We start from the raw sequence: 24,812 nt of genomic DNA, 5'->3' as shown, positions 1-24,812 counted from the left end.
AGTATCAGCAGCCATTCCTAGGAAATTAATGCCCAGACAACAGAACTACAAATTGGACAAAGTGGAAGGCAGGTGGTACTCAGAGCAACTTTGTGAATTAGCCAATTACAACAGCCATCAATTAAAACCTTATGGTGTAGCAGAGCAGTTCCACTGGCCCTGAGAGATGCTTAGCCTTTCCATGAGCTCGAGGCAGAGGAGAAAGGCATTTAAGGAGCCTTGGAAAAAAGGGGTGCATTTTTATAGAACGATTTGATGCTTGCTCACAGTGAACAAGGAGCCTGCCAAAAGGAAAAATGAAGTGTAGGCACCCAAATAAAGGCTTCATACTAGGAACCTCTGCCTAGAGCTGACCACCCAGAGCAGTTCCCCCAATTGCTGTGTGACAAGGAGGACATCAGAAGCAGCAACTATCTGTTGTTCTGCAGCACTTATTTAGAGGAGGAACTTGGATTCCAGACCCTCTGCTCTCCTATCACTCTCACCACTGAACAGCAACTGGGCTAGAGTCTCACCTGGGAAAGGTAGGCCTTGATACAGAAAGTTAGCAAGGAGCAGGCTGCTGCTTACCTTTACCAGGAGGTACTTAAAGCTGAACCACAAGTTCTAGCACAACAGTGGACTGTTTCATTTATCTTTGTGACAGCACTGCTTTGGCTACCATATAGCCTAACAATTAACAAGCAAAAGAGGCTTTTCAAAAGTATTTGTTTTCCACAAAAATATTTTAAGTTACTCCTCATGTTGCTGAAGCTACATAGGTCTTTGTACTTAAACTACAGGAATGATCATTGATTGCTTATGGTGATATCACCTAGATTGTAACTAGGCTACTACACAATTATCAGATATTTGTGTGGTCTTAAGAGCTTTTGTAGTTCAGTCTGAACAAGCAAGATGTGTTCTGCCACCAATAGCCATACAAATAAATACACGGGAACCAAAGGGAAGGGTCATTCTGGGAAAATAAGAAAAGTGTGAAAGGACAGAACGCACTGAACAAATGGAAGCAGATGCTTGTACAGATGAATCAGTGAAGCAGGAACTAAAATGAGTTTTTAGCATTAATGGTAAGAAAGGTAAGATTGGCTAGAGAATTAGAAATGCAGATACATAGTGATCAATGGCAGACCTCTTGCCATAGATATACAGAGACAGAGGGAATGAGGCAAACATGATAGCGCACATTGAGAAGTACACTAAACATAGAGCAAAGCCCACGTACAGTAAAAGTGCCTTAAAATGTATGTACTAAAGTAAAAAATTCATCTCCAAGTCCAAATATGCTACCTGAGTAAATTAACCATTGCTCAGGCAGGGTAAATAGCTTTCAGAGTTGCTACTGTTTGCTTCATTTTTTTTATTTTAATACCAGAAGTGCTGACTTGCCACGAACTTGCAAATTTATTTGGCCATTCTTTGCTTCTAGAGTTAAAGCAACTTAAAGATTTCATGGAATAAAGAAGCAATAATCTAGCTAAACCAAAGGATAGAAAATAAGAACTTATTTCAGGAAAAAAATAGTAGCCAACAGTATTCTGGTAAATGGGCACATAGGAAGACTTCAAATAGTATTTTTTTTATTTCAGTATTAAAAATCCAAGATACTGAATATACTAATGAACATCAAAATGTGTTAGAATCTGGATACAAGATGTTCACAGAAAACCAAGCAACTGAGGCATGCATTGATTTCTCTTTTCCAGTCTCTGGATCAATAACAGAGCAGTAGTATGAACTGTGAGCAAAGGGAGGAGAAAGTGAGCACAATCAGCAGTGATAGGTTTTCACCAGTCCTTACTGGTCCTGTAGCAATATTTTTTTTGTTTCTCAATATCTAGAGTTTCTATATTTCCTTCTTGTCTCCGAGAGATAATCCCTGCATTTATAATTAAACTGTTTATCACTATCATCTTTCTGAAAACTGCTACATCCTTACTTTTGAGAAATTAACACAATCCCTGTAAAAACACTTGAATTTCCTAAGATGTACAGAACCTTGTGACAGCTACATCAAAACCTGAAACAAGAACAAACTCATCAGTGCATGAAACTGCTTTACTCCTCCAAACCTTAAATACAGCGATAAAACAAGAATAAGTTCTATGACATGAAACAGCATGCCACAGCACTTCAAATTCAAACTTATTTTTCCACTTTACTTATGTGCGGGCCAGAAGTTTCTCATTTTATTTTTTAGTGAATGTAACAGCAGCTAGGAATACTGAGGATTGAAGGCTTTTATTTATCCTCCCTGAAATCAGAAACACCAACTGGAATGGTTGTACACAGTGAACTTATAACAGGAACGGTTGAAATAAGCTTAAAAAAAAAGATAAAAAGTTGCTAAGTCTTTTCAGTAAGTCTAATACATAGTTGCATACAATGACTAAAGTAACACTGAGGATATAAAATCAATAGATTGCAAAGACTCGCTCAAGAAAAGAGTTGTCATGCCACTGAATAAGATGTCTCATTAAAATAAATTCTATCTTTTTAACAAAAGACAAAGATACCCTTTTGTTAACAAAGTAATTCAAAATCTGATTTATGCATCTTAATAGTGTTATTTGTCTTTACTGACCAAGATAAAGAATGGCTGGAAAACCATACCTTTGCAAACTTAAAAAATGGCCTGGGATCCTTTCTGAAGTATTCTATATCAAACATTGCTTGAGGATCTGGAAGGTCTGGGAAGTCTACAGCAAGGCGTGCATAGATGCCATCTCTTGATCTAAAGTCAGGTATTCCACAAGACACAGACACCTGAAATATATTTCTGCAATAAGCAAAACTACATATTGGGCTACAAAGAGTTACTGCGATACAAAGCATTTGGGAAGCCACATCCCTGCATGCTCAGTGCTTACAAACATTAGGAACAAAACCAGCCTCAGTTCCGTGCATCTTCCCCCCCCCCCCCCCCCCCCCCTTTTTTTGGGCTAACATAATTTTCAACTCATAAGCAGGAGAAATTGCACAGAGTTTGATGACCAGGTCCCCCAGAAAATTTCAGTACAATCCATACAAGCAGTATTAAGGCACTAGAACTTTTAGTACTGAAAGTTCTGTAAGAAGCGCACAAAGATTTAAAATAAAAGCTACATTAAATACGGCTTACTGTTCTTTGAGCTGCTAGCTTAGCTTGGGACAAGGTGGTTCACTTTTTTTTTTAAACACATGCTAATGCTGTAACAGAATAGATTCTTGCTTTTGATGAATAAAATGCTTCTGATAAACTAAGCTAAGCACTGTAGTAGTCAAAGACTAATTTATTGTCCCACACTAGCCCAGAATACTATAGAAAGAGGAGGGGAAACAGGTGTACAATAGCAATCATAGGAAGAGCAAGAATGGGTAATAGAAATAGCAGTGCTTTTCTGAAAAACTGGTCTGAGTTGGATTATCATCTTTTCTGAACAGTGTCACACCCCCTGCGTGTGATCAACAGAAGCAAAAGAAAAAGATCAGTTTTCATACCATGATCAGGTACACAGGTATAAAGCTGCAAATATACAACAGTTCAGGCATTGTTTAGTGAAACAGTGAGTAATCTTATTACCATCATAGCGTGGCACATTAAAAGTAATATCCAGTCTACTGAAATCCAATCAAACTCTTCGCAGAATCCAACCCCTTCCTTTTTTCTTCCCTTTTCAAGTCCTATTCTTCTAGTCCCTCTAGCTCCACCAGGCATTTTAAGAAATCCACTGAGACTTTATTAAGAAAGTCATTACCTTTGTTTGAAATGAAAAAAAGACTAGGATAGAAAATGTTCTGGAACAGGCAAATATAAATTTATTTCACAATTAGTTTGCGTGAAAGCAATTGTTTAAGAGTTTAAATGTTTAACAGTATTTTCTTGTAAGAAGGGAGATCTTGTCATTTCCAATTTAAGCTCCAATCTTGCAGTGTGCATAATTCTAGCGGACAGCTTGTACCTCCTCTTCCCATCTAGCACAATTATTTGATTACCAGCGTTGCCAGTGTCAGACCTGCATGCTGTAAAGCTTTGGATAAGAATTTAACCAACTCCCTATATATTCTCAAACTGTCATTGCAGGAATACGTACCCCAGCTCCCGTCAAGACCATAATTTTTTTGCACTCTTGTAAAAGTTTCACAGCATCATCAATAGTATTGATATCTTTTCGCTTTTTTCTTTTTGGTGGTTCTGAAAGAATGTTTATGACAATTTGCCATAGCGTCATATCATCCAGTTCGGGTGGAGGGATTGTTTCTGGTAGCAGGTCTTTCAGAATTGTTCGTGGGTCTGTACCTAACATGAGATGTTGCTGAACAAAAGTGTAAGGACCTAAGAAAATTTAAAAACAAAGCAAGATGGAAATGAACTGAGTCACGTATTTCATGTGCCTGTGATCATCATTCTATTTATTAATGCCTGACACTTCATTTTAATAATCCAATTTAATGCCCTGTTCATTCAAAACCCTGTATATGTTGGTCAAAATACTGAAGTGATAGCCTAGCTAGGGTTTTATGATTATTTTGTGTTATCCTATGAAGGATTTCCTAGGAAATCAGTCAAGGTAAAAATCACAGCTCATAGCAAGCTTGATGGCTCATAGAAGCACACATTTAGCAACATGATTTTCATCATGCATCTCTATTTCACGGCTTCACTAGTGTTTTTCCATAGTTTCACAGGGTATTCACAGAAATTAGTTGAAGAGACAACAAACATGCATATACTTTAGTGTCTTTCATCGAGACAAATGGGCCCACTAATCCATGGAATTTTTTAAATTGTTCTTTTAGTCATCTAACACTAATCATTTCAGACATGACCTCCTACAACCAATCTTTCCAGAAACACTCAAGAATAAGGTAGTAGAAGAAAAATAAATCTTAAGCTACACTAAGAAAACTATCATACATGTTTAACCAAAAGGTTCCAGCACTGATCCTGTAACGATGAGATCAGTAAAGATAACATATGGTCAGATTTTAAGTAAAATATTTTGTTGCCACCCTGTCCCACACAAGTCACCAGTGACCTCACCAGCAGTTCTCACCTCTGCATGAGGCAAAAGCTTTCTACCAAGGTTCTGTGCAACAGATGACATTGGTTTCAGAATTATTAGTCCTTGTATTATGTAGGACAGTAGGCCCTACAGTGAAATTAGTCTAAAAATTGTACAAAAAGTGTTTCTTGATCCTTAAAGTATAAATAATATTAAGTAAGCAAGAAATATTCCAAACAATTTTCCAATTCAGTGAGTTTGCATTTATGCCTTTAACATGGATCATGGCAGGATTTCTACAGAAAAAAATGACATTTTAATCAAAATACAAATTGAGGTTCATTTTTAAATTCCTTAGGTATCATAAAGGATACAGTAAATAACTAATCTGATGAAAAACAGTAATTGGTATTTTTTGCAACAGAATAAGTCATTTGAAGACTAGGAAGAACTAAGTAACTGTTCAAAGGTAAATAGGATCTAAGAACGTTATATAGACTTCTACCTATACGAGGTCTTGGTGTCCAATCACTAGAACTTGCATGTGAGGCTCTGTCATCTTCATCACTATCACAGGAGTGAAAACCATTGGCTATGATTTCATCACTAAAAAGAAAGTTATCTGCAAGACAGCACAATAATGACATATTACAACACTTGAGCCAAATGGCAGTTCATGTATCACAAAATCTGAAATTGTATGTAGACACTTTTTTTTTTTTTGGAAAGAAGTTAAAGATCTGCTAACAAGCCTTGGATTGAATGCCGGATTTGCTATATTAATACTGGCTTCAGTGGGCTGGACGTTGACCTGAGTGAGGTTTTCATTCTACAAAGTGTTGGGCACGGTTTATTTGCATGTTCCAAAAAAAAAAAAAAGTACAATTAAAATTCTCTTCTCTTACGGTAATACAGAATAAAATTAATGCACCACCACTTACAGAACAATATTTAGCGAGGTTATAAGAGCAAATTTAAAAACACAGTTGGACACAATATGCTATTTCAGCTATGACAGAAAATGTGCTACCTTGAACCACCTTCACTAAGTTTATCATCCATTTTACCTTGCAGTTGGTCTGGCGTACATCGCTCAGCTAGTGGCCTTAAGCCAGAGTAACTCAACCTAACCTCATCATCTGTCTAGAAGAAGGACTCTAGAGGGGAACGGGATACTTGTTTTACAGCGTGCAACACTAACCCAACGTTTAAGGAGAAATTCAAGTTTTAACCTGAGTAGTTCATTACAATAGAGAGCACCGAGCTTTTCTAACAACCTTTTCTATTAGAAATAAACACATCAAGTATAGCTTAATTTGCTGAAAATCTATGAACAAATAAAACAAGTTTCAGTCAGTCTCTAAGCAAAGAGTCACTACAACAGTTTTTGACTTCTACTTGAATAAATTCCTACAGTATATTAGCTAGGTTACCTCACTTTACTCTTAAATAAAGACCACCACAAGACACCACCATATTTTATTCAGAGGTTGTGTTGTCCTGTTTTCCTTGGTCACGTAAATAAATTGTATAAATTACTCTGATTAGAATGGAAAAGGGTAGAGGACAGAAATTTGTTTTTTATACTTGTCTTGCTCTGAGAGCACAGAGGTGCTCTTCTGACTTCACTATTTCTTATTATTTTATATATTTACAGCATTTCACTTCTGTCTCATGATGCATGGAGTCTGTGAACATCTTACACAAAGATTATTATGAAGGAAAGAGAGTTGATTAGTACACATCAGTAAGTGTAATGTTACACTAAAACAACCTTTACGTCTCCTGTGTAAAGAATCAAAGCCTACATTGTTAAAGACTCATCACATACAGGTCAAACTGTTTTGTGTTTCTGAAACATGACAGATAAACAGCTTAAGGTAACGGCTCAAATTGTAACACTCCCCATGTATTCACCTGATTCCTCAAAGGGAAGAAGGGATCTTGCTAGAAATAACCAATACAAAGCAAAGCATGCCTGGGAGTTAAGAGCAATTTGAGCAATGGGCTTCTTATCAGGCATTTCTAAGAGATCATTAGCTCTCTCGTGCTGTTCCAGTGAGGTTTTTAAGCAGCAAGGCTGCTCCAGGTGCATCATGCAGTGCTGTTCCCTTTCAGATAGCTTTTGCCCAGAGAAGTTTGTTCTGAAGTTTCACCGAGGAGTTACAGCTATCAGATCTTTAACTGCTTTCCAGCACAAATCGCAAAGCCCCTGCTGGCAGAGCGCGCTACCTTCTACCTTTCTAAGCAGCCTTCCCGAAGCACCCCGCCAAGCGGCGCGGAACGCGGCGCCCCCCGCTCAGTGCCGCGATGCCGCTGCTGCTGCCCGGTGCCGCCGAGCAGGGCCCGGCTTCGCACCGCACCGCGCGGCCACGCAGAGCCGGCCCGGGGGACGGCAGGGGAGGGGAGGGCAAGGGAGAAGGAAGGGGAGGGCCGGGTGCTCACCGGGCTGCGGGGCCTCGGCCGCCCCGTTGGAGCGCTGCCCCCGCCCGCAGCCAGCGGCCGCCTCCGCAGCGTCCTCGCCGGGCGCCGCCTCCGCCCCCTCCCCCCGGCCCCGCTGCCGCGGCGGCGGCTCCGCCCGGGCCAGGCCCCGCCGCCCGGCCCCATTGTCCGCGCCGCCGCGGCTCCGGCCCGCCGCCGCCGCCTCCCCGCCGAGCCCCGAGCCCTCCGCTCGGCCGCGGGCTCCGGCGGCCGGCCGCTCCCCCGGCGACTCCCCGGGCGCGGCGGCGGTGGGCGGCGGCCCCGCTCCCCGCTCGGGCCGCGGGGCGGGCGCCGCGCCCTGGCCGCAGTCGCCGTCGTCCGAGGCCAGGCGCTGGCGCTTGAGCGCGGGCTCGACGCTCGGGGCCGCCGTCGCGGGGCCGCCGCCGCGGGCTCTGAGGAGCGGAGCCTCCCCGTCCGCCATCTTGGAGCAGCAGCAGCAGCAGCCGCCGCCCCCCTCCCGCCCGGCGCAGCGCGCAGCAGCGCCGCCGCCACAGCCCCCTCCCCCTCCCCCCCCCGAGGGAGCGATTTAACCCCGGCACGTGACCGCGCCGCCGCCCACGCGGGCACCCGCCCCGCGGAGGCCGCAACAACAACAAACCGCGTCACGTGACGGTGAGGGGGGCGTGGGCGGCCGCCGTCACGTGACACGGGTGCGCGCTCAGCCCTCGCGCGGCGGGGCGCTGCCCGTCCCCGTCTCCCGCCCCGCGCGCCATGGTGGTTGCCCGTCACGTGACCGCCGGCGGGGCGCTGCCGCCAAATGGCGGTGCGGGGCCGGGGCCGTGGCCGGGCGGTGCCGGAGGGGCGCGGCGGGGCCCGGCTGCCGGCAGCCGCGGGCGGCTCGGCGGGGCTGGCTTTCCCCCCGTACCGCTCTGGACGGCGGCTGTCAGAGCCCAGCCGGCGCCGCTTGCGAGAGGCCCGGAGCACGCAGCAGGAGCGGGGCTCTGCCTTGCGGCGCTGCCCGACGCGGCCGTGTCACCGCACCCCCCCGAGGGCTGCGCGCAGCTCCCGGCTGCGCTCACGCTGGGGCTTGGCACGGATCTGTCCCGGCACGCGCCCGAGGTGCGCGCCCTGCGGCGGCCAGCCTCGGTGCTGAGCGGCGGGCCGCAGCCGTGGAGCAGCCGCGGCGGTGCCAGGCACGGCTCCCGTAGCCGCGCTGCCTCCTCCTGCCCCGAGCCGTGGCTGGGCGCCCCGTGCCCGCCGCGTGTCCCGGCCGCGCGGAGCAGCCGCCCGCCGCACGCGGGGGTCGGGCACGCTGGGGGCTGCTGCCTGGCTTGGGCCTGTGCGAGGCCGTCAGGTTCTAGGCAGGGTTCTGTTGCTAGACGTTAAACTTTGTGGCGGCCGTGGCTCCAGCTCGTGCCTCTCTCGGCTTTGTTTCGTGCTGCAGAAGCGGTACTGACTAAGCTGGGAGGTGCCTCTCCCTCATTGATGCTTTTCATTCACAGCTTTCTGTTAATGTGCCTTGTGAGATATACCAGTGCATAGACAACTGTAGTTCTGATCTTCTTGCCTCAGCAGACTTTTTGAAACATGGAACTTCAGAGAGCAAAATTTTGCACTGGGCACAGTTGAAACGTGGTCAGCAGGTGTCTGCATAATGATTTTTTAAAAAGTAGAACGGAAATGAAGGCTGAGGGAGCTGCCTGTAGAAGACGTGCTTGCTGTTCTCTTTCGTTATTGCACTTTGCGGCGTTCCAGTGGAAATGCAAACGTGAAAGATATTTGAGAATGCTTTGATTTCTTTTGCTTATATTTCTTGCTGTAATTTCTAGGCCCAGAAATGTATAATATGTTTATTTTCTCTTCTACAGTGATGAATTAAAAATAAAATAACCTCAGACAGCTCTGCAAAGTGTGAATTGGTTTTACATCGTCCTTTCATTTGTTTAGTTGATTCTGAACTGATAGGAATCAAGAGTTTACTTTCAAAAAAAACCAGATTTTTAAAAATGAGATATGTTGCATATTTGGCATCTACTTTGGTTTTGTTGCCTACCTGCACATAAATCTTGATCTAAACTTCATGGATATAAATTTAAATATTGTTTTCTTTAATATTACAGCTTAATGTCACCAACTATTTACATAACAGTCTTAGAGAATTTACTACAACCAAAGCCCTAAGTTTATTGGCAATGCCAAGATTAGACAGGTAGAATTTCTCCTTTGCAAAACTCAGTAATATCAGCTTTTTTAAAAAATACATACTTTTGGCTAAAATTATGGGTACTCGGTTTTGGCTTCAAAAGGGATTACTTATGGATAACTGACTTTAGATGTGGTATATGTGTTTATAAGGGGGAAAAAATGTGGTTCTTTCAAGTATTAACAACCCCAAGAAGATCTACATACCACTTTTCATATAAGTGAAGAACTGATACTAGAAGATTTAATGAATTTTATGGGAATAAACTGAAATACGCATTTCAGATCTTCCTGTTTTATTTAAAGGGCCGTTTCAGGCTTCTGCATGTTGATGGCAAACCTGCTATGCTGAACCAGGTTAGTTTCACTCTTGACTCTAAGCAAGCAGAACTGTTGATTACGTGGTAGGAATGAATAGAAACATTTTGTTCGTGGTTGGGTACGGAGAACAAATATGAGATTTCCTCACTTTCTGTACTGTTTGTACACTCTGAGCAACGCTAACCAAAACATGTGAATACACATAGCTGTGCCATCTCCCTTGCCATGATTCTTTCAAACCAAGTTTATCTTCTGAGGGTAATCTTTGTATTTTTGTATGCAGGTTCTCTTACCCTCCTTTTTGACAATGCCTTGCTCTGGGAGTTGTCCCAGTGAAGTCAGAAGGAGTAGCAATTGACTGCATTAATATCCAGTATTAGTATTTTGCATCTTCCACGCACAAGCCTTCAGACTATGCTGTGGGGCTGTTTGTGTTCCGAGCACTGGAAATCTCTGGGTGGAAGGAAGACAAGAATGCTCACTGCTGCCATTGGGATCAAAGCAGTTGTGCATTCAGTCTGAGCAGAGTGTAGATGGGAAAATTCCTCATGAACAAAAAACTTGCAAGTCTCAGGGTTTTGTCTGTTGAATCCTGCTCTTGGATCTGCAGTTCACTTTAAAGGAAAAAAAAAAAGAAAGCAAAAAAAAAAAAAAGCCCCTGAAACCTGAGGGGAAAAAGGGTTAAAGATCCTTCCCTTTCACCTTACGCAAATATGCAAGAAATACTTGGACAAGAATGGCATGTCAGGAGTGCTGCTGGGCAGGAGGGACAGCTGTTTGTTTTTTATCCTCCCCCAGAGTACAATCTATTTAAATATTTACATGATCTCTTGCTAAAAGGCTTTCCTTTCTTTATTGTACTTTTGTGGTTCATTATTAAGTTAGGAATGGAGAAGAGGGAGAGGTTTGTAATTGTTCCCTCTTCTACTTTGTTGAAAAAAATCTGTTGTTTTATATACTCTGAGAAATATGATGATAATGTTTTCTAACCACTTTAAATAGTTTCACAGAGGTTTGTACTTTACTGTTTGGTAATACTGCTTCTTCCTTTCACGTTTATATATTTTACAATCTGAACAGGCTGTCTGAATACACAGTTAAAAAAAAAAAAGAAACCTCAGACAATACAACCTTGAACAGAAAGTAGTAGAAGGCTCATATGTAGATTATTTCAGAAGATTAACAATATACATAATGATAACATAATAATAACAAAAAAGTTGTAAATGCAAAGATTACATGTTCCGTATTATATTAACAATTGCGCTTTGCCACTAGACCCTTCGCTCATTAACATACAGCTGTGATAGCCTCGGTCACCCTCTGTGTGTCTGTTCTGCATAGACCACTAGGTCACTGCATCTAAAATTGTAGGGATGTTCAAGGCAACGTATTTTTAAGTGTAAGTGTTAGTTTAAAGAACCAGCGATATTTAGTGACATTGGACATCTTGGGTTACAACGCTCTTACAGGAAACTAAAAATAGAGCTCCTCAGGCTCCAGAGGAAAGACTTCTGCGAGTGGTTACTATTACACCTAGGAAATATCTTTTTAAGTCAATAGATCATAGGAGAATACAGTTAAATATGAATGCAGTCTTTGTTGGACTGAGGCCTTGATCATTAAATACAGTTCAAATTAAAAGGAGCTTCACTTCAGTGTCATATGAGTTTTACCAAGAATGTGTTGTGCACACGATATAGGCCTTCAAGACACAATTTGAAGTAACTTTTGCATGAGTATCTCCTTCTTTTGATAACAGTAAGTACACTGTCTTTTCAGTTTTCATTTTGTCGGAAAAGGAAACTGTACAAAAGCAATGATCTGTTTGTTTTTGAATAATAATACAGGTGCGTGCTAGGTAGCCTCCAAAGACTACAGATTCACCACCCTCTGTGAAGGGACTGGCAGAACTCCTAGAAGCTTTGGCAAGGCTGGGACTTTACTCACAAAAGTGTGCGTTCATTATTTTGGAAGCAATTCTTGCTCTTTTCAATAACTACCTCTATAAACCCCTTGTCAATGTCTCGGGCAGCAGTTGCAATTAAAAATTAAGCAGAAAATATATCCTTGTATATGTAGACCCTGGGGCAGGAAAGCCTTTAGCTATTTTACCTGGCTATATGGCAAGATCTAAATCTCCAATAAATACAGCTAGATTTTACTTGGTACCCAGAACTCTTTTCAGCCTGGACAAGAATCAGCGTTTAATGTTGAAATGAGATGGACAACTACAAATCCCAGGGAGCACTGCCGTCAGCAGGTTTGTGCGAGCGGATTGGCATCCTGCAGGGACCAATGGCAGGCAGAGAAATCAAGAAAATTCATGTGTGTCAGCTCCCTCTATTAAAAAGCGCTGGAGAGAGCTGCAGACCTGTGGGGAAATTGCCTGTTTCCCTGGGCTACTTTTAAACGTGTTTGTAAGCTTTCTATTAATATAGTATTTTACACCCCCTGTGCCTCAGCTTGAAAAAGCCCACTGGACTAGCCCAGATGGATGCAATTTTGAACTGCAAAGCGGATGACTTGGAAGATTACTACAACTTGCTAGGATGTGATGAACTATCTACGGTAAGAGCCTTCCCCGCCTTCCCTCCAGGTTAATAACGCTTTGAGCGTGCTTGTGTATCTGCGGGGAGGATTTGAAGTCCTTTATCTCCCAGGGTAGGACTATTTGAAATGCATTGCAAACCTTCCTTCTAGCCACTTTTATCTTTTATTAACTTCCTTTGCAAAGCTCAATTTTCTGATCTGTCTGCCTATGTTCAGATCCTAGAATAAAGCTCTAATGAAAAATGTTTTGTAAACCAGGATTGTATTACAGATATAAGTGAAATGAGGGTTTCTTCATTAGTTTAGTTCCACATATGATATGGTTATGAATCGTGAGACAACTGCATAAATTTGACAACATGTGAACAACATTTTAGAATACCTTTGCAATTTTAAAAGATGAAAAAAGCTATGCATATGCAACTAATTGAAGGTTTGTAGCTGTAGGTGACAGATAATGCTATCAAGTTGCTCAACTATTTATCTTATACTTTTTCATTTTTTTAAATTGTATTAATTGATGGGGAAGAAAAACATTTTTTTTCATTCATTTTACTAATGATTTCTGAATGATAATTTAAATTGCCTTCAAAAACTAGTTTTAGTAATTTGTTTTGGTAGCAGGTACATACGTTAGGGTGAGAACTATGTAAGCAATTGTTGAATGATTTGTAGGTAAGCAAGTCATTTTCTTTCTAAAGATGTCTATGCAACATTTTTTTTTGATAGTCAGAGTTAGGGGTGTGCTAATATTTTTTAATCTGTCTGCTCTGTTAACTGGAACTGGGTTCAGACTTTGGAAAGGGAGTTTTGATTGCTCTGCTGTAATTAATGATATATTCAGCATGGATAAAAGCTATATTTTGCTCAGTAAATTTAATCAGATGCTTTCATTTGTCCTAGTGGTCAAATGCTGGGGTAACACCTCTGTCTCTTTTATCACTGTGGGCAAATCAGTAAGCATCTTTGTTCTGTTGCAGATGGTAATTTTTCTCTTTCCTGAGAAAATTCTCTTTTCCTGAGATAACTTCCATGTTCCATCCCAGCAGAGGGCAGTATTAAAGTTCCTATCTAGGCTTGTTTCGCAGACAATATTTCTCATTTTCTAGCTCATATTAATTCCTTATGGGTTTATTAATTAATGAATAGTTCGAACACATGAAATAATGATTTGTCAGATTGCTTCAAATTAAATTTGAAAGGTGAAATAACTGCTAATGAGTCCTGAAAAATAATCTGTCAAGTACTATCTATTGAGAGAAGCAGCAGATGTTACAACATTATTTTTGACTTCAGAGTATGAACTGAGATCCCAGTTTGACTGGGCACCATGATTGCCTTCTCTCAGGATAGTGCACATGACTACTTCTAGCTTTAAAAAGAAATTTGAAACATTACAGATATTTTACAATCACACTCATTTGTGTAATCAAAGCATTAACTTTGTAGTGGTACAGGCTTCTATGCATTCTTCTTTAGGCATATACAGAAGCAAATTTACTCTTACACGCGCTCAGCTGCAGTATTTTTGTGCAAGGTACTGAATATTCTGTTCTTGATCTGACCTGCTTAAATTGGAGCACAAATAATCTCAACTTCTTCAACAGCATTTCTCTATATTCAGGTAAATACCTGTGTTCATTCTTGGCTTCTTGAAGAACTGAGCTCATAGACAACTACTTCATCTTCAGACTTAAGAGGACAAGGAGAGATCCTTTTCCTACATCCTTCCAAGAAAAATGTTATTCATATCTAGTGGGTTTTGAATAACTTTCTTGGTAGAACATATCATTGAATATTTTATGTAAATTTAATGTAATTTGTATAAACCTCGTATGAACTTTTCCTTTTTTTTTTAAATTTATTTAAACTAAAGACTTCCATGCTACCTTTCTGCTACTGCACATATTTGAAAGTTCCCCTTTATGTAAGTAAGTTTTAGCGACATTAGCTAGCTATACAGTACCCAGTTTCAACAAGTTCTCTGTATAATATACGTATATATTTTTAAGGGTCTTATGGCTGGAAATATACCACCTCACATATGTACCTCTGGAGGAAGCTACTAAGAAGAGTGAAAAGTATGGAATTCTTAAAATACCATTATAGACCACATTCTGCCCAGCATATGACCACATAATTTGGCCAGCTGGTTAAGAGACAAGTAATTTTATTTTGAAGAAAAAAGATCTTCTGACTTAATTTTGAAATACTTCATTTATGTTTTATGTGGACATCAGGGTCTGATGGATGAGGAATTCATATGAACAGCTCTTCCAGCATGGAAAAAATAGTAGCTAGTTGATATCGTAGGATAAATTGTTGTAATAGCTTGAGCTGTACAAGAGTGATTCAAAAAAGATTTGGCATATGAATTGTAGGATGAAACAAGATACTCTCAAAATCTGAAAATTTGAAAATCTAAGCCTATCCCCAACTCCAGGGGTTTCCTGTGTTTTCTTAGCTGTTAAATATGTCTCTGCTTCTCCACGGCTTATAATAACTTATGGCACTATAAACTATGTGGGAGCTTGTGAATAATATAAATTAATACCTTGCAATATTCTAATATTGGTTACAAATTTATTTTATTCCAAGCCAACCTTTTGCCCAGAAAATAAACTTGACAGGAAGACTGTGAACTGCTCCTTGTCCAGCCTTGCGGTATCCAAAGTAGATAAGCCATGTGGCACTGGCTAAGTTTCCTTGCAGAGGATGTGGAGAAAGCCACCCAAACCCACAAACTGATCCTTAGCAATACAGAAGGCTTTTGCTTCCTGCAGTGAGACTTTGTGAAAAGATACAGTTGATTAAACAAGATGAAGAGCAACTGAAGTGATACGTTTTACTTGTGTGTTCAAAAGTGAGGAAAGGGTTTTGCACACATCTTCACACAGTTTTCTTAAAGCCAGCTCACTATATTGGGTGACTGAGCTGCCTAAAACCAAAAGCAAGGATGAGTGCATAGGCATTGAAATTAAATAAGCAGTGTTACTGACAGATGGTTGGTACCTGTTTTGCCTGTACTAAAAATGAATAGAAAAAATCAACATTCTCTGTTGTTCCTCCCAACTCCTTTCAAAGAGCAAATCTGAAAATCTTTAATGTATGTATGTATTTACTCACTTTAAATCGTGACATTCTGTTTAGGTCGAACAAATTCTTGCAGAATTTAAGATTAAAGCCCTTGAATGTCATCCTGACAAACATCCTGGAAACCCCAAAGCAGGTAGGTGTTCTTCCCTGTTTAAAAATAATCTATTCTTTCATAAGATAGCTAAGGTGACTAAGACAATAAATTCAGCCTTAAAATTTTCTTAATTGTTCTCTTGCCCAATACATTTTAAGTGTCATGTGTATTGAGTGTATTCTTTGATTAGCAATATTAATATTCTAAATATTCTTAATATTCTGTTGAAAACTTGCACACTCCTAGGTGGTAAGAGGAGCAGAAAGTCACTTGTAGTGTTTTCATTTCTAGGAATATCATTTTTTTTTCCCATGGTAGAACATCTAATCTAGAAATTTTTTATGGAGTGTATCCCTTTTTAGACCTCTGAAGTTGGCCTGCTTCCATGCTCAGTGGCATTCAAATGCCACACTTGCGTCAACTAGTTAATTTGTTTCCATGAACAAGCCCATCAGGAGCATATTAAATGTAGTTTAGTTTCTTTTAATGTAATTTAATGACTGGAAATAAAGAGAACCTGGCACCACATGAGTAGCCATCTGTTTGCAGAACATCAGCTAACATCTGAGTTTACGAAAGCATGCATGCAGTTCTTCATATCCAAGCTGTGCCTGTGACATTTAAGCAGCACCTGAGTTATTTGAAGACAGTCTTACCCAGTTGTAACCAAAAGACAGCTGTCATCGATGCTCACCTCTCTCTGAATAGTTTATATTCTCGTAATAAAGGCCGTTCTGATCATAACTATGGTCCCCACTAAAAAATGGTTGTAGAATAATTAAATATAATTCTTATTTTGCTTAACGCATGAAGTTTTTCCCTGGGATCCTTCCTATTACTTTAGCTATAAACGGAACAATACAGGCTACCCACTTCTGTGAGTTTGACTGCATCCACACCTTCCCCTGGGACGGCAGAGCTGTGAGTGTAGTGGATGTTACAGGCGACTCCCACTCCACTGCCTCAAGCAGAGCTCTCAGCCAGCTTGGCTTTCCCTCTTGAAGTGCCACCCAGGTCTAGTTTCAGTGAGTTCACAAGGCAGGGTTAAAAGGCAGAATAGGTGGGATTTTTCACTCTGATACTCCCTGACAAGGAACCCCGTTAGATTTGACGTTTGAAAGACAATCTACCACCTATTAACAATAGCCTCATCGCTAGTCTTTAATTCATTGAAAATGGTAGCACAAGTACCAATGGAAATAATGGAATAGAGTTTGTCTGCAGCAAATTCTGGCTCTTATGGCAAGGAAACAGGAGACTGCTCCACTGCATGTTACCCCTGCAGCAGCTCCCTCTTAACTCACTGAAAGTAACTCAACATGGGAGGCCAAGTGCCAATGTTGGAGCAGCTTTGTCAAGAAGATATATTTTATACTCTATTTAACATGATCATCTTGCCTTTACTTTAAATGCCTTTTTACAGTACTGGTGAAAGTTTATATTTTTGTTTTCATCTGTTTAACAAAGCTCAATAAAGAGTAATTAAAATAACTTTTTATTTGTTGAAAACTAGAAACTTTTATTTGTTGACACTAGAAAAAGGAAATGTCAGAGAACTGCCTCCCCAGCCTGTTGTCTGTTGTTTGATTTATGGTTATCAATTTTGATTGGTGTTTGGGCTTAGTGTATTTCAAAAGAAATCTAATTTGTGAAGTGGAATAAATGAATAATAATAGTCATAATAATAGATCACTGTAATGCAGGTGACTCATAGATAAAATCTAAATCTTTATAACCCTTCTACAAACAGTAGCATGCAGCTGCATCCTTAGTAACTATTTAATGAAAAATTATCCTGTAGGGAAAAGGGCTCTCGTTCATGCAGGCTCGTATCCAAGATAATATTTTTTATTTTAATTATTTGCACTATATTTAGGTTCCTCTACATGCTTGTCAGTTTTGGTTGTCAATTTAGCTTGCATTGCTGGCAGCTGCCCTTTCACATCTGAATTAATTTATTTGAAAACAAGTGTTGGCTTTAGCATCTTTTTGGTTTGTGTTCTAGTGGAGAATTTCCAGAAGCTGCAGCAAGCTAAGGAGATTCTCATTAATGAAGAGAGTCGAGCACACTATGATTACTGGCGGAGAAGCAAAATTACCATTCCGTTCCAGCAGTGGGAAGCCTTGAGCAACTCTGTGAAAACGGTTGGTGGTGTCTAAGTTGGGGCATTCAGGAGAGGGGAGGTAGGGCTGGCCCAGCAGAAATGTTCCACTGAGTGAGAGGGTGAGTTGCAACACTTCTCCAGATGAAGGTTTTCAGGATGGGATAGTGCAGAGTAATTTCTAAGGAAACTCAGATAAAATTGGAGGGCTACAGAAGCCTGTTCGTAGAAGGGTTTTAGGCTATTAGTTTTACAGCAAATTTATTACAGTAATTTAAAAGCTGTTTTCAAATGTTTCATCACTTTTTGCCTTTTTTTGCAGGGACCGTTTATTTGTTTTCGAAGTTAAATTAGAACTAGGATCCTTGAACAATATTCTAAATTCCTGAAATGCTGTATTGTCAGTCAGACTCTCTGGAGTAGTACTCCAGCTGTGTTCTAAGACGCCTAACAGCACAAATGTCTGAGAAGCACAAATGACCCTACTAGTTAACCAGAAATGCAGGTTACCTAAAAATGGTGGGACCAATTTCTTCTATCACAGGAAACACCGCTATTTAAATACCATTATTTCCTTGTAGTAAGGAAGTACTGTTGATTTGCACAGTGGCTTAGAGACACATGTTTTGAGGATTGATTTCCTTCCTAATTTTGCTAGTGTGATAATTTGGTGGTGTGTTCCTAGTAGGTCCCAATTCCATGATGTTTGATTATTTTCTCCCTTGTTTGAGTGCATGGTAGTTAAAAATCTACATGGTCAGATACTAAGACAAGTGAACAAATATGTTTTTCATCCCAATTCTGCTTGCCTCAATTCTGCTCAGGAGTGACGTTTGAGAGCATCTTCAGCTGAAGCATCATGCCCAGATGGAAGAAACTGGACAAAAGACCCTTATAATTATTTGATGTACTCCTACATGTTGTTCTTCATGCCTGCCTCACATAAACTATCCTCTTAAATGCAGTTTGCAATATGTTACTATGCTTTCCTTATCCTATTGACATGCAAGTTTCTCTAGTATGTACTTTTTTAACCATTTATTACCATAATATAAGAAAGAAAACTTATTCTGAAAATCTTTTAAAGCGTGGGAATTGGTTCTTTGTTTTTTATTTTTGCATTTCTTTAGTCAATGCACTGGGCTGTCCAAAATAAGAAAGACCAAATGCTGGAAGCTCCTGACTTGAATAATAGCAACAACATAACTAATGAGATTTGGACCCAGCAATCTGAAAACGATGAAGATGGATTGTCAGACGGGAACAGGGAGCAAAAAGATGTCGCAATTCCTGATGAGAAACCACAGTCTTCAAAGAATCCAGACTCCCCAAGTAAGTAAAACCAGCAGTTGCAGAAGATTGCAGTATCCAGACTCTGGCCTGAAACTGAGGCTTTTAGTCACGAGAAATTCATCTCTGAAGCAACACATTTAATAGCTTTTGAAATGTGGTTTTGGGCTGGGGTTTTGTTTTAGTTTTTGGATTGTTGTTATTTATTTATTTTTGAAGCTTTCAGACTTTTCTCCCTCCCTACCCCTTGTTTGCCTGCCTGTTTGCTAGTAAAAACAAAAAAGGAAGAAGAGGAGAAAATAGTTCTTAAACTGAAATGGAAAACTCAGTTTTCCTGTTAGACTGAAGTGGGTAAGAATCATCAACTATTTTCAGTGATTTTTTTACAAAATAACTTTAAAGCACATTACATAAAACACATAGTTATTATATACATATATTTTTTAAGTCCAGTATTTAATACTTATGCACAGTTTGCATCTGATGAGCTCATGAGGACTAAAAATTGAGGCTTGAAGGCTTCTTTTGTTTATTAGTTATATATGTATATATATGAACAACAACAGTGCATGCACCTGAATAAATGTGTGTTTTAAAAGCTGTCATCTGGCTAGTTAGTATTTCCTGTCTATTTTAGGTTAGTATATCTGAATTAAAGTTAGGACACTCTCTTTTCTGCTTCATCCTTCAGGAATTTCATAATCTTATATTATCAAAGAACTATTATTAAACCAAGTCCTATTATTTCTTCTCAGCTTGATCAAGCAGGGAATTAAACTAAACTGGGAGGGAACAAAACCTAGTTTAAACCCAAGTGTTTGTGGAATGCAGAAGACAGATAAAAAGTTCTACAAACAAATGTTGGTGAAACATAACTAAAAATAATATTTTAAAATTGTGCCTTATAACATTAAAGTATTTTGTATTTCAGGTGATTAAATCAACATTGTCACCTTTGTAAAGGAATCAAATTTCAAAGTAAAGAAAACGTCACCTTAATCCTTGTGGTAGCTGGCTTGCTTTGCAGGCATCTTCTGTCTTGCAATTTTTTTTAAGTTTTAATTTATTTTTCATAGATTTGAATGTGAAAATTATCAAACACATTAAATGATTCCTTAATTTACCCAGTGGATGCAAATTACTGTTAATAAATGCGAATATTAGAATACATTTATTTGTCAGAGCCAGTATGCATATCTATGTTCATACTTGCTGTTAGGATGTTAAGGAATTTTTGTTTGTTTTTGCCAAGGAAAATTTATTACATTGGATCCTCCTTTTAAGTGGAGATATTTTTAGTTTCTGTCTGCTGGTTGGTAAGAATTACAGACTACAACTCCACATAGCTATTTCAACCTGAATAAAAGACTTTAACAATAAGTCTGGTAGTAGGTTTCAGCTTCCTGATATGGGAAGTTCACATTTTAATATTCACAGCTCATAGATGATAAAAACACAGCACTGGGTGAGAAAAACACCATAAGCAAGGGCTTGAAAAACTCTACTCCCCTGAGTGTGAGAAGAACCAATACACCTTCCCTTCATGCTGCTGCCTTTCACATACGTGGAGATTAATCCTGTAACCCTATCTTCTTTAGATTAAGCAAATGCAGTTTTTCACTCTTTCATTTTAAGTTCTGTTCTCTAGACTGCTCATCATTCTTACAGTTCTCCTTTGGACTCTTTCTAGCTGATATAGATCTTGAAGTGTTTGCTTGAGTTCTTGTTCAAATGGTGTCAAGAATGCAGAGGTTGTCCCTGCTAGTCAAGAGCACTGGAAATGACCAAATTTTGACTTGCTTTTTTGGGAAAATTATCAATTATTTTTTTCAACAACTCAGTTTTATACAAGTTTATAATAATTTACTTGCCTTTTTCTTTTCTTTTTCTCAGGGTTTTCAGAGGCAAATTACTGGCACTTACGTTTCCGCTGGTCCGGGGATGCCCCATCAGAGCTTCTGAGGAAATTCAGAAACTATGAGATCTAAAATGCAAAATACGCAGGAGTGTGAGATCGTCTGTTCAACAGTTCAGTATTTTTTGCAGCAGCTTTAAGTTATTTGTATTTAGTATTCATTCACTGTGATGTGAACAGTTTGAATAGATGTCTTAATACTTATCTGTTAACACATGTTCTATGAGCATTACAGATGGAGGTTTTGTTTAATAAGCAAGCTTTAATAAGCAAAGCCCTTTTCAGTATTAACATAAAGTAATTTTGTGTAGTTATCTAATATCTTATATATTGTTTCTTGTATTATTAAATGTTACATAGTAAGTAGTATTTTTCTCTATACTGTGAGGTAAAAATATACTCTCGGTAGAACCAAAAGTCAATGCTAGACTCCAGGATATTATGCTATTAAGTGATGATCTTCCAAAAGCTGTATGACAATGAACTTCAAACAAAACTTATTTCTAAACTATGTACTTTGGTTATCTTCTTTTATTGCATTGTACTTACTATGGTTATCTTCTTTTATTGCATTGTACTTACTATAGTGATTTGTAATGCATGCATGCACGCACAATACTATAACAATACTATAACTTGTTGGACAATTACATACAATATAAATGCAGTAAGAACCTTATTATTATCCAGAAGGTCACTATGCTGGATCAAGCACTCTTAAAAATCACCTGCATTCTTAATAATTAAGTTTTTCTGCACCAAGTATTCATTTTGGAAGGCAGTTCCAGAACCTCACTTCAAATAGAAACTTTCTTGTTACGATTTACTGGTGGACATCTGATAACCCCTTGTATGTATGCCAGCATTGTCCTGGCTTAGTAGTAACTGCCCTCCCTGCTGTGGCCTCATATATAGGGCCATATCAGGGTTTGTATGCTAAGTAATGAAAAATCAGGCCAGTCAGCATTAATATGTTTAAAATCTTACAGGTCCAGTTTTTGATATTTTGAACAAACTTTTAAAATTCTATGTCGTACTTGTTCGTTTTGCATTTGCTTCCTTTTTTATAACCCTGGCTAATATGTCAGTACATTGTACTTCTGTGTACACAAGTAATTCCATCAGTAATTCTAACGAATAAAGCTACATAGATACAGAAAGGGTTGATTTCATTTTTTGTAGTGAAATCCTCTACTCACTGCAGAGATCTCTCTTGAATTTCTTGTCACTTGTCCCATCAGTGGGGAAATGCTTAAGGGAAGTCTGGTTATAAATCCTGGGCATCTCCATGGAAAGTTTTACCTAAAAAATTGCAGTTTTCTCCCCACATGGAAACAATATTAAATCTGTCTGCTCCTGGAGTGACACATTTGGCCTTGCTGTGCAGTGGTATGATGTGCTGACTGACTTACCATGCTTCTCCTGTTTGGTGTTTATTGCTACAAACTGTAACACAAGTACCTACCAATGCAACCCAGAGAACCGTAGAATCGTGGAACACTTTGGGTTGGAAGGGGCCTTGAAGACCATCCACTTCCAACCCCTGCCCTGGGCAGGGCCCCCTCCCACCAGCCCAGGCTGCCCAAAGCCCTATCCAGCCTGGCCTTGAACACCCCCAGGGATGGGGCAGCCACAGGTTCTCTGGGCAGCCTGTGCCAGTGCCTCACCACCCTCTGAAGAATTTCTTCCTAATGTCTAATCTAAATGTACCGTTTTTAAGTTTAAAACCATTCCCCCTTGTCCTATCACTACACTCCCTGACAAAGTCCCTTCCTCCCTTTCCTGTAGCCCCCTTTAGGTACTGGAAGGCTTCTGTAAGGTCTCCCTGAAGCCTTCTTGTCTCCCATGTGAACAATCCCAACTCCCTCAGCCGTTCTTCATAGCAGAGGTGCTCCATCCCTCTCATCATCCTCATGGCCCTCCTCTGGATGTGGTCCAACAGGTCCACATCCTTCTGTTGATGGGGACCTCAGAGCTGAACACAGCACTCGGGTAGAGTCTCACAAGAGCAGAGGAGACCTTCCGCTCCGTGCTGTCTACACTTCTTTCAATATAGCCCAGGACACAGCTTTCTGGGCTGCAAGCACATTTTGACAGCTCATGTCAAGCTTCTCATCCACCAACACCCTCAGGTCCTTCTCCTCAGGGCTGCTCTCAGCCCATTCTCTGCTCAGCTTGTATTTGTGCTTGGACTTGCCCCTACCCAGGTGCAGGACCTTGCTCTTGGCCTTGTTGAATGTCAGGAGGTTCAAGTGGGCCCACCTCTCAGCCTTGTCCAGGTCCCTCTGGATGGCATCCCTTCCATCCAGCATGTTGACTGTATCACACAGCTTGGTGTTGTCAGCAAACTTGCTGAGGGAGCACTCAATCCCACTGTCCACGTCACTGACAAAGATGTTAAACAGCAGTGGTCCCAATACAGACCCCTGAGGAACACCACTCGTTACTGATCTCTACCTGGACATTACGCCATTGACCACAACTCTTTGAGTGTGACCATCCCACCAATTCCTTTCCCACCAAGTGGTCCATCCATCAAATCCATGTCTCTCCAATTTAGAGACAAGGTTGTCATAGGGGACAGTGTCAAATGCTTTGCACAAGTCCAGGTAGATGATGTCAGTTGCTCTTCCCCTACCCATCAATGCTGTAACCCCACTGTAGAAGGCCACCAGATTTGCCAGGCAAATGTGTACATCTTATTAGCTTAATCAGTATCATTATTCTGGTGCCAGTTTTCTTTACAGGGGCAATACCAGTGTTGTGTTTGCTGATACTGGTTATGTTTGCACCGATCTATTTATAAAAGCTCAGAGTAATGCTGGTCTGTTGTTACAGCTACATTGACCCTACCTTTGACAGCATCAGGCGTGACAGCTATTTTTACAATACATAAACTTGCTTATCCAAAATATTTTGAATCTTTCTAGATGCTTTTCCCTTGTATATTTTGCACCTGAAAACATTAAAGGCACAAAAGTAATAATCCTCTGTAATTTCTGCTAAATGTGATTACGTATTTTCTTTTAGTGCACATGCTGCTTTCCTCTATAGAGAGGTACCTACCTGCTCAGGACTTCCAGTCCACTTTATCAGAGAGGTACTGTAAATAATGTTCAGTACTGGGAATGGAGAAAACACTAGTCCATATGAGGGATACATAGTAACAGGGTACAATTTTTCCTCTCTTTTACAAAAAGATGGAAATGCAACCATATGGATTACCTTGGATGAGATGACATCTGAGTCTTCCCTCCCCATTTCACTAGTTCTTAAAGGTAAAGGGGGGGACTTTGATGGATGATTTAGCACTTAACCAGGTGGTTAACTTGACAAGTGAGTATACACTAGGGCTTTGAACTAGGGCTTGATGTCTCACATGATTAAAACCGGGCTGTTTTGGCAAAGCACCTTTGGATATTTGTTGCAGACGTTTGGAAGGCTCTTAGCTCCTCAAAAAGCGATAGCAAAACTTGGATTTTGCAATATACCTGCTAGAGATCAATAATTTTATTCATATTTGCCCTAGTGAAGGAGTAAGTTGCCCTAGTAGACTGATACAGATATTTCTTATACTTGCATAGACACTTTAACTTGAAAGGCCCAATTTTCTGTGTTTCCAAACTAGGGGGTGATTTAACCTTTCCTAGCAGAGCAAACCTAACAGCACTGGAAAGCAGGAGGAAGCTGTGCAGCCTCTTTTGCTTCGGGGACAGTACTGGTGGGACCTGACCTGCTCACCAACAAGAACAGTTAACTGGAATAAGTGGGCATCCCAGTTCTCCCTCACCTTAATATGGAAAACAATAAACACCTGACAAATTTCTGTGTTA

The 24,812-nt window shown here is 40.4% G+C and overlaps 2 protein-coding genes across 2 annotated transcripts in view; one reads left to right on the top strand and one right to left on the bottom strand.

Annotated features, from left to right (window-relative positions):
- Window positions 1-7,909, bottom strand: part of SIRT1 (sirtuin 1) — a 28,638-nt gene extending 20,729 nt beyond the window's left edge. Inside the window, exons 1-4 of the mRNA XM_083845454.1 lie at window positions 7,431-7,909; window positions 5,491-5,607; window positions 4,074-4,315; window positions 2,614-2,766 (exon numbers count right to left, since the gene is read on the bottom strand). Of these exons, the coding sequence (XP_083701580.1) occupies window positions 2,614-2,766; window positions 4,074-4,315; window positions 5,491-5,607; window positions 7,431-7,887 (969 nt within the window). The 5' untranslated portion in view covers window positions 7,888-7,909. The remainder of the gene's footprint in view (window positions 1-2,613; window positions 2,767-4,073; window positions 4,316-5,490; window positions 5,608-7,430) is intronic.
- Window positions 7,910-12,229: 4,320 nt separating this feature from the next.
- Window positions 12,230-23,962, top strand: DNAJC12 (DnaJ heat shock protein family (Hsp40) member C12). The gene is made up of 5 exons (XM_083845493.1): window positions 12,230-12,500; window positions 15,633-15,711; window positions 17,678-17,817; window positions 18,905-19,106; window positions 20,958-23,962. Exons 1-5 carry the CDS (start codon window positions 12,423-12,425, stop codon window positions 21,050-21,052), a joined length of 594 nt encoding a protein of 197 aa, XP_083701619.1. The 5' UTR covers window positions 12,230-12,422; the 3' UTR covers window positions 21,053-23,962.
- The last annotated feature ends 850 nt before the right edge of the window (window positions 23,963-24,812 follow it).

Source organism: Anser anser (genome assembly GCF_964211835.1).
Source record: "Anser anser genome assembly, chromosome: 7".
Classification (NCBI taxonomy): domain Eukaryota; kingdom Metazoa; phylum Chordata; class Aves; order Anseriformes; family Anatidae; genus Anser; species Anser anser.
The sequence above is the reverse complement of the archived record's forward strand: the minus strand, read 5'-3'. Positions and strand labels throughout refer to the sequence as shown.

Excerpts from the sequence above, each read along its gene's own strand:
- DNAJC12 (XM_083845493.1), top strand. The coding sequence starts at position 12,423 with ATGGATGCAATTTTGAACTGCAAAGCGGATGACTTGGAAGATTACTAC. Across the intron at positions 12,501-15,632 it reads GATGTGATGAACTATCTACG|GTCGAACAAATTCTTGCAGA; the intron begins GTAAGAGCCTTC and ends CATTCTGTTTAG. Across the intron at positions 19,107-20,957 it reads AAAGAATCCAGACTCCCCAA|GGTTTTCAGAGGCAAATTAC; the intron begins GTAAGTAAAACC and ends TCTTTTTCTCAG.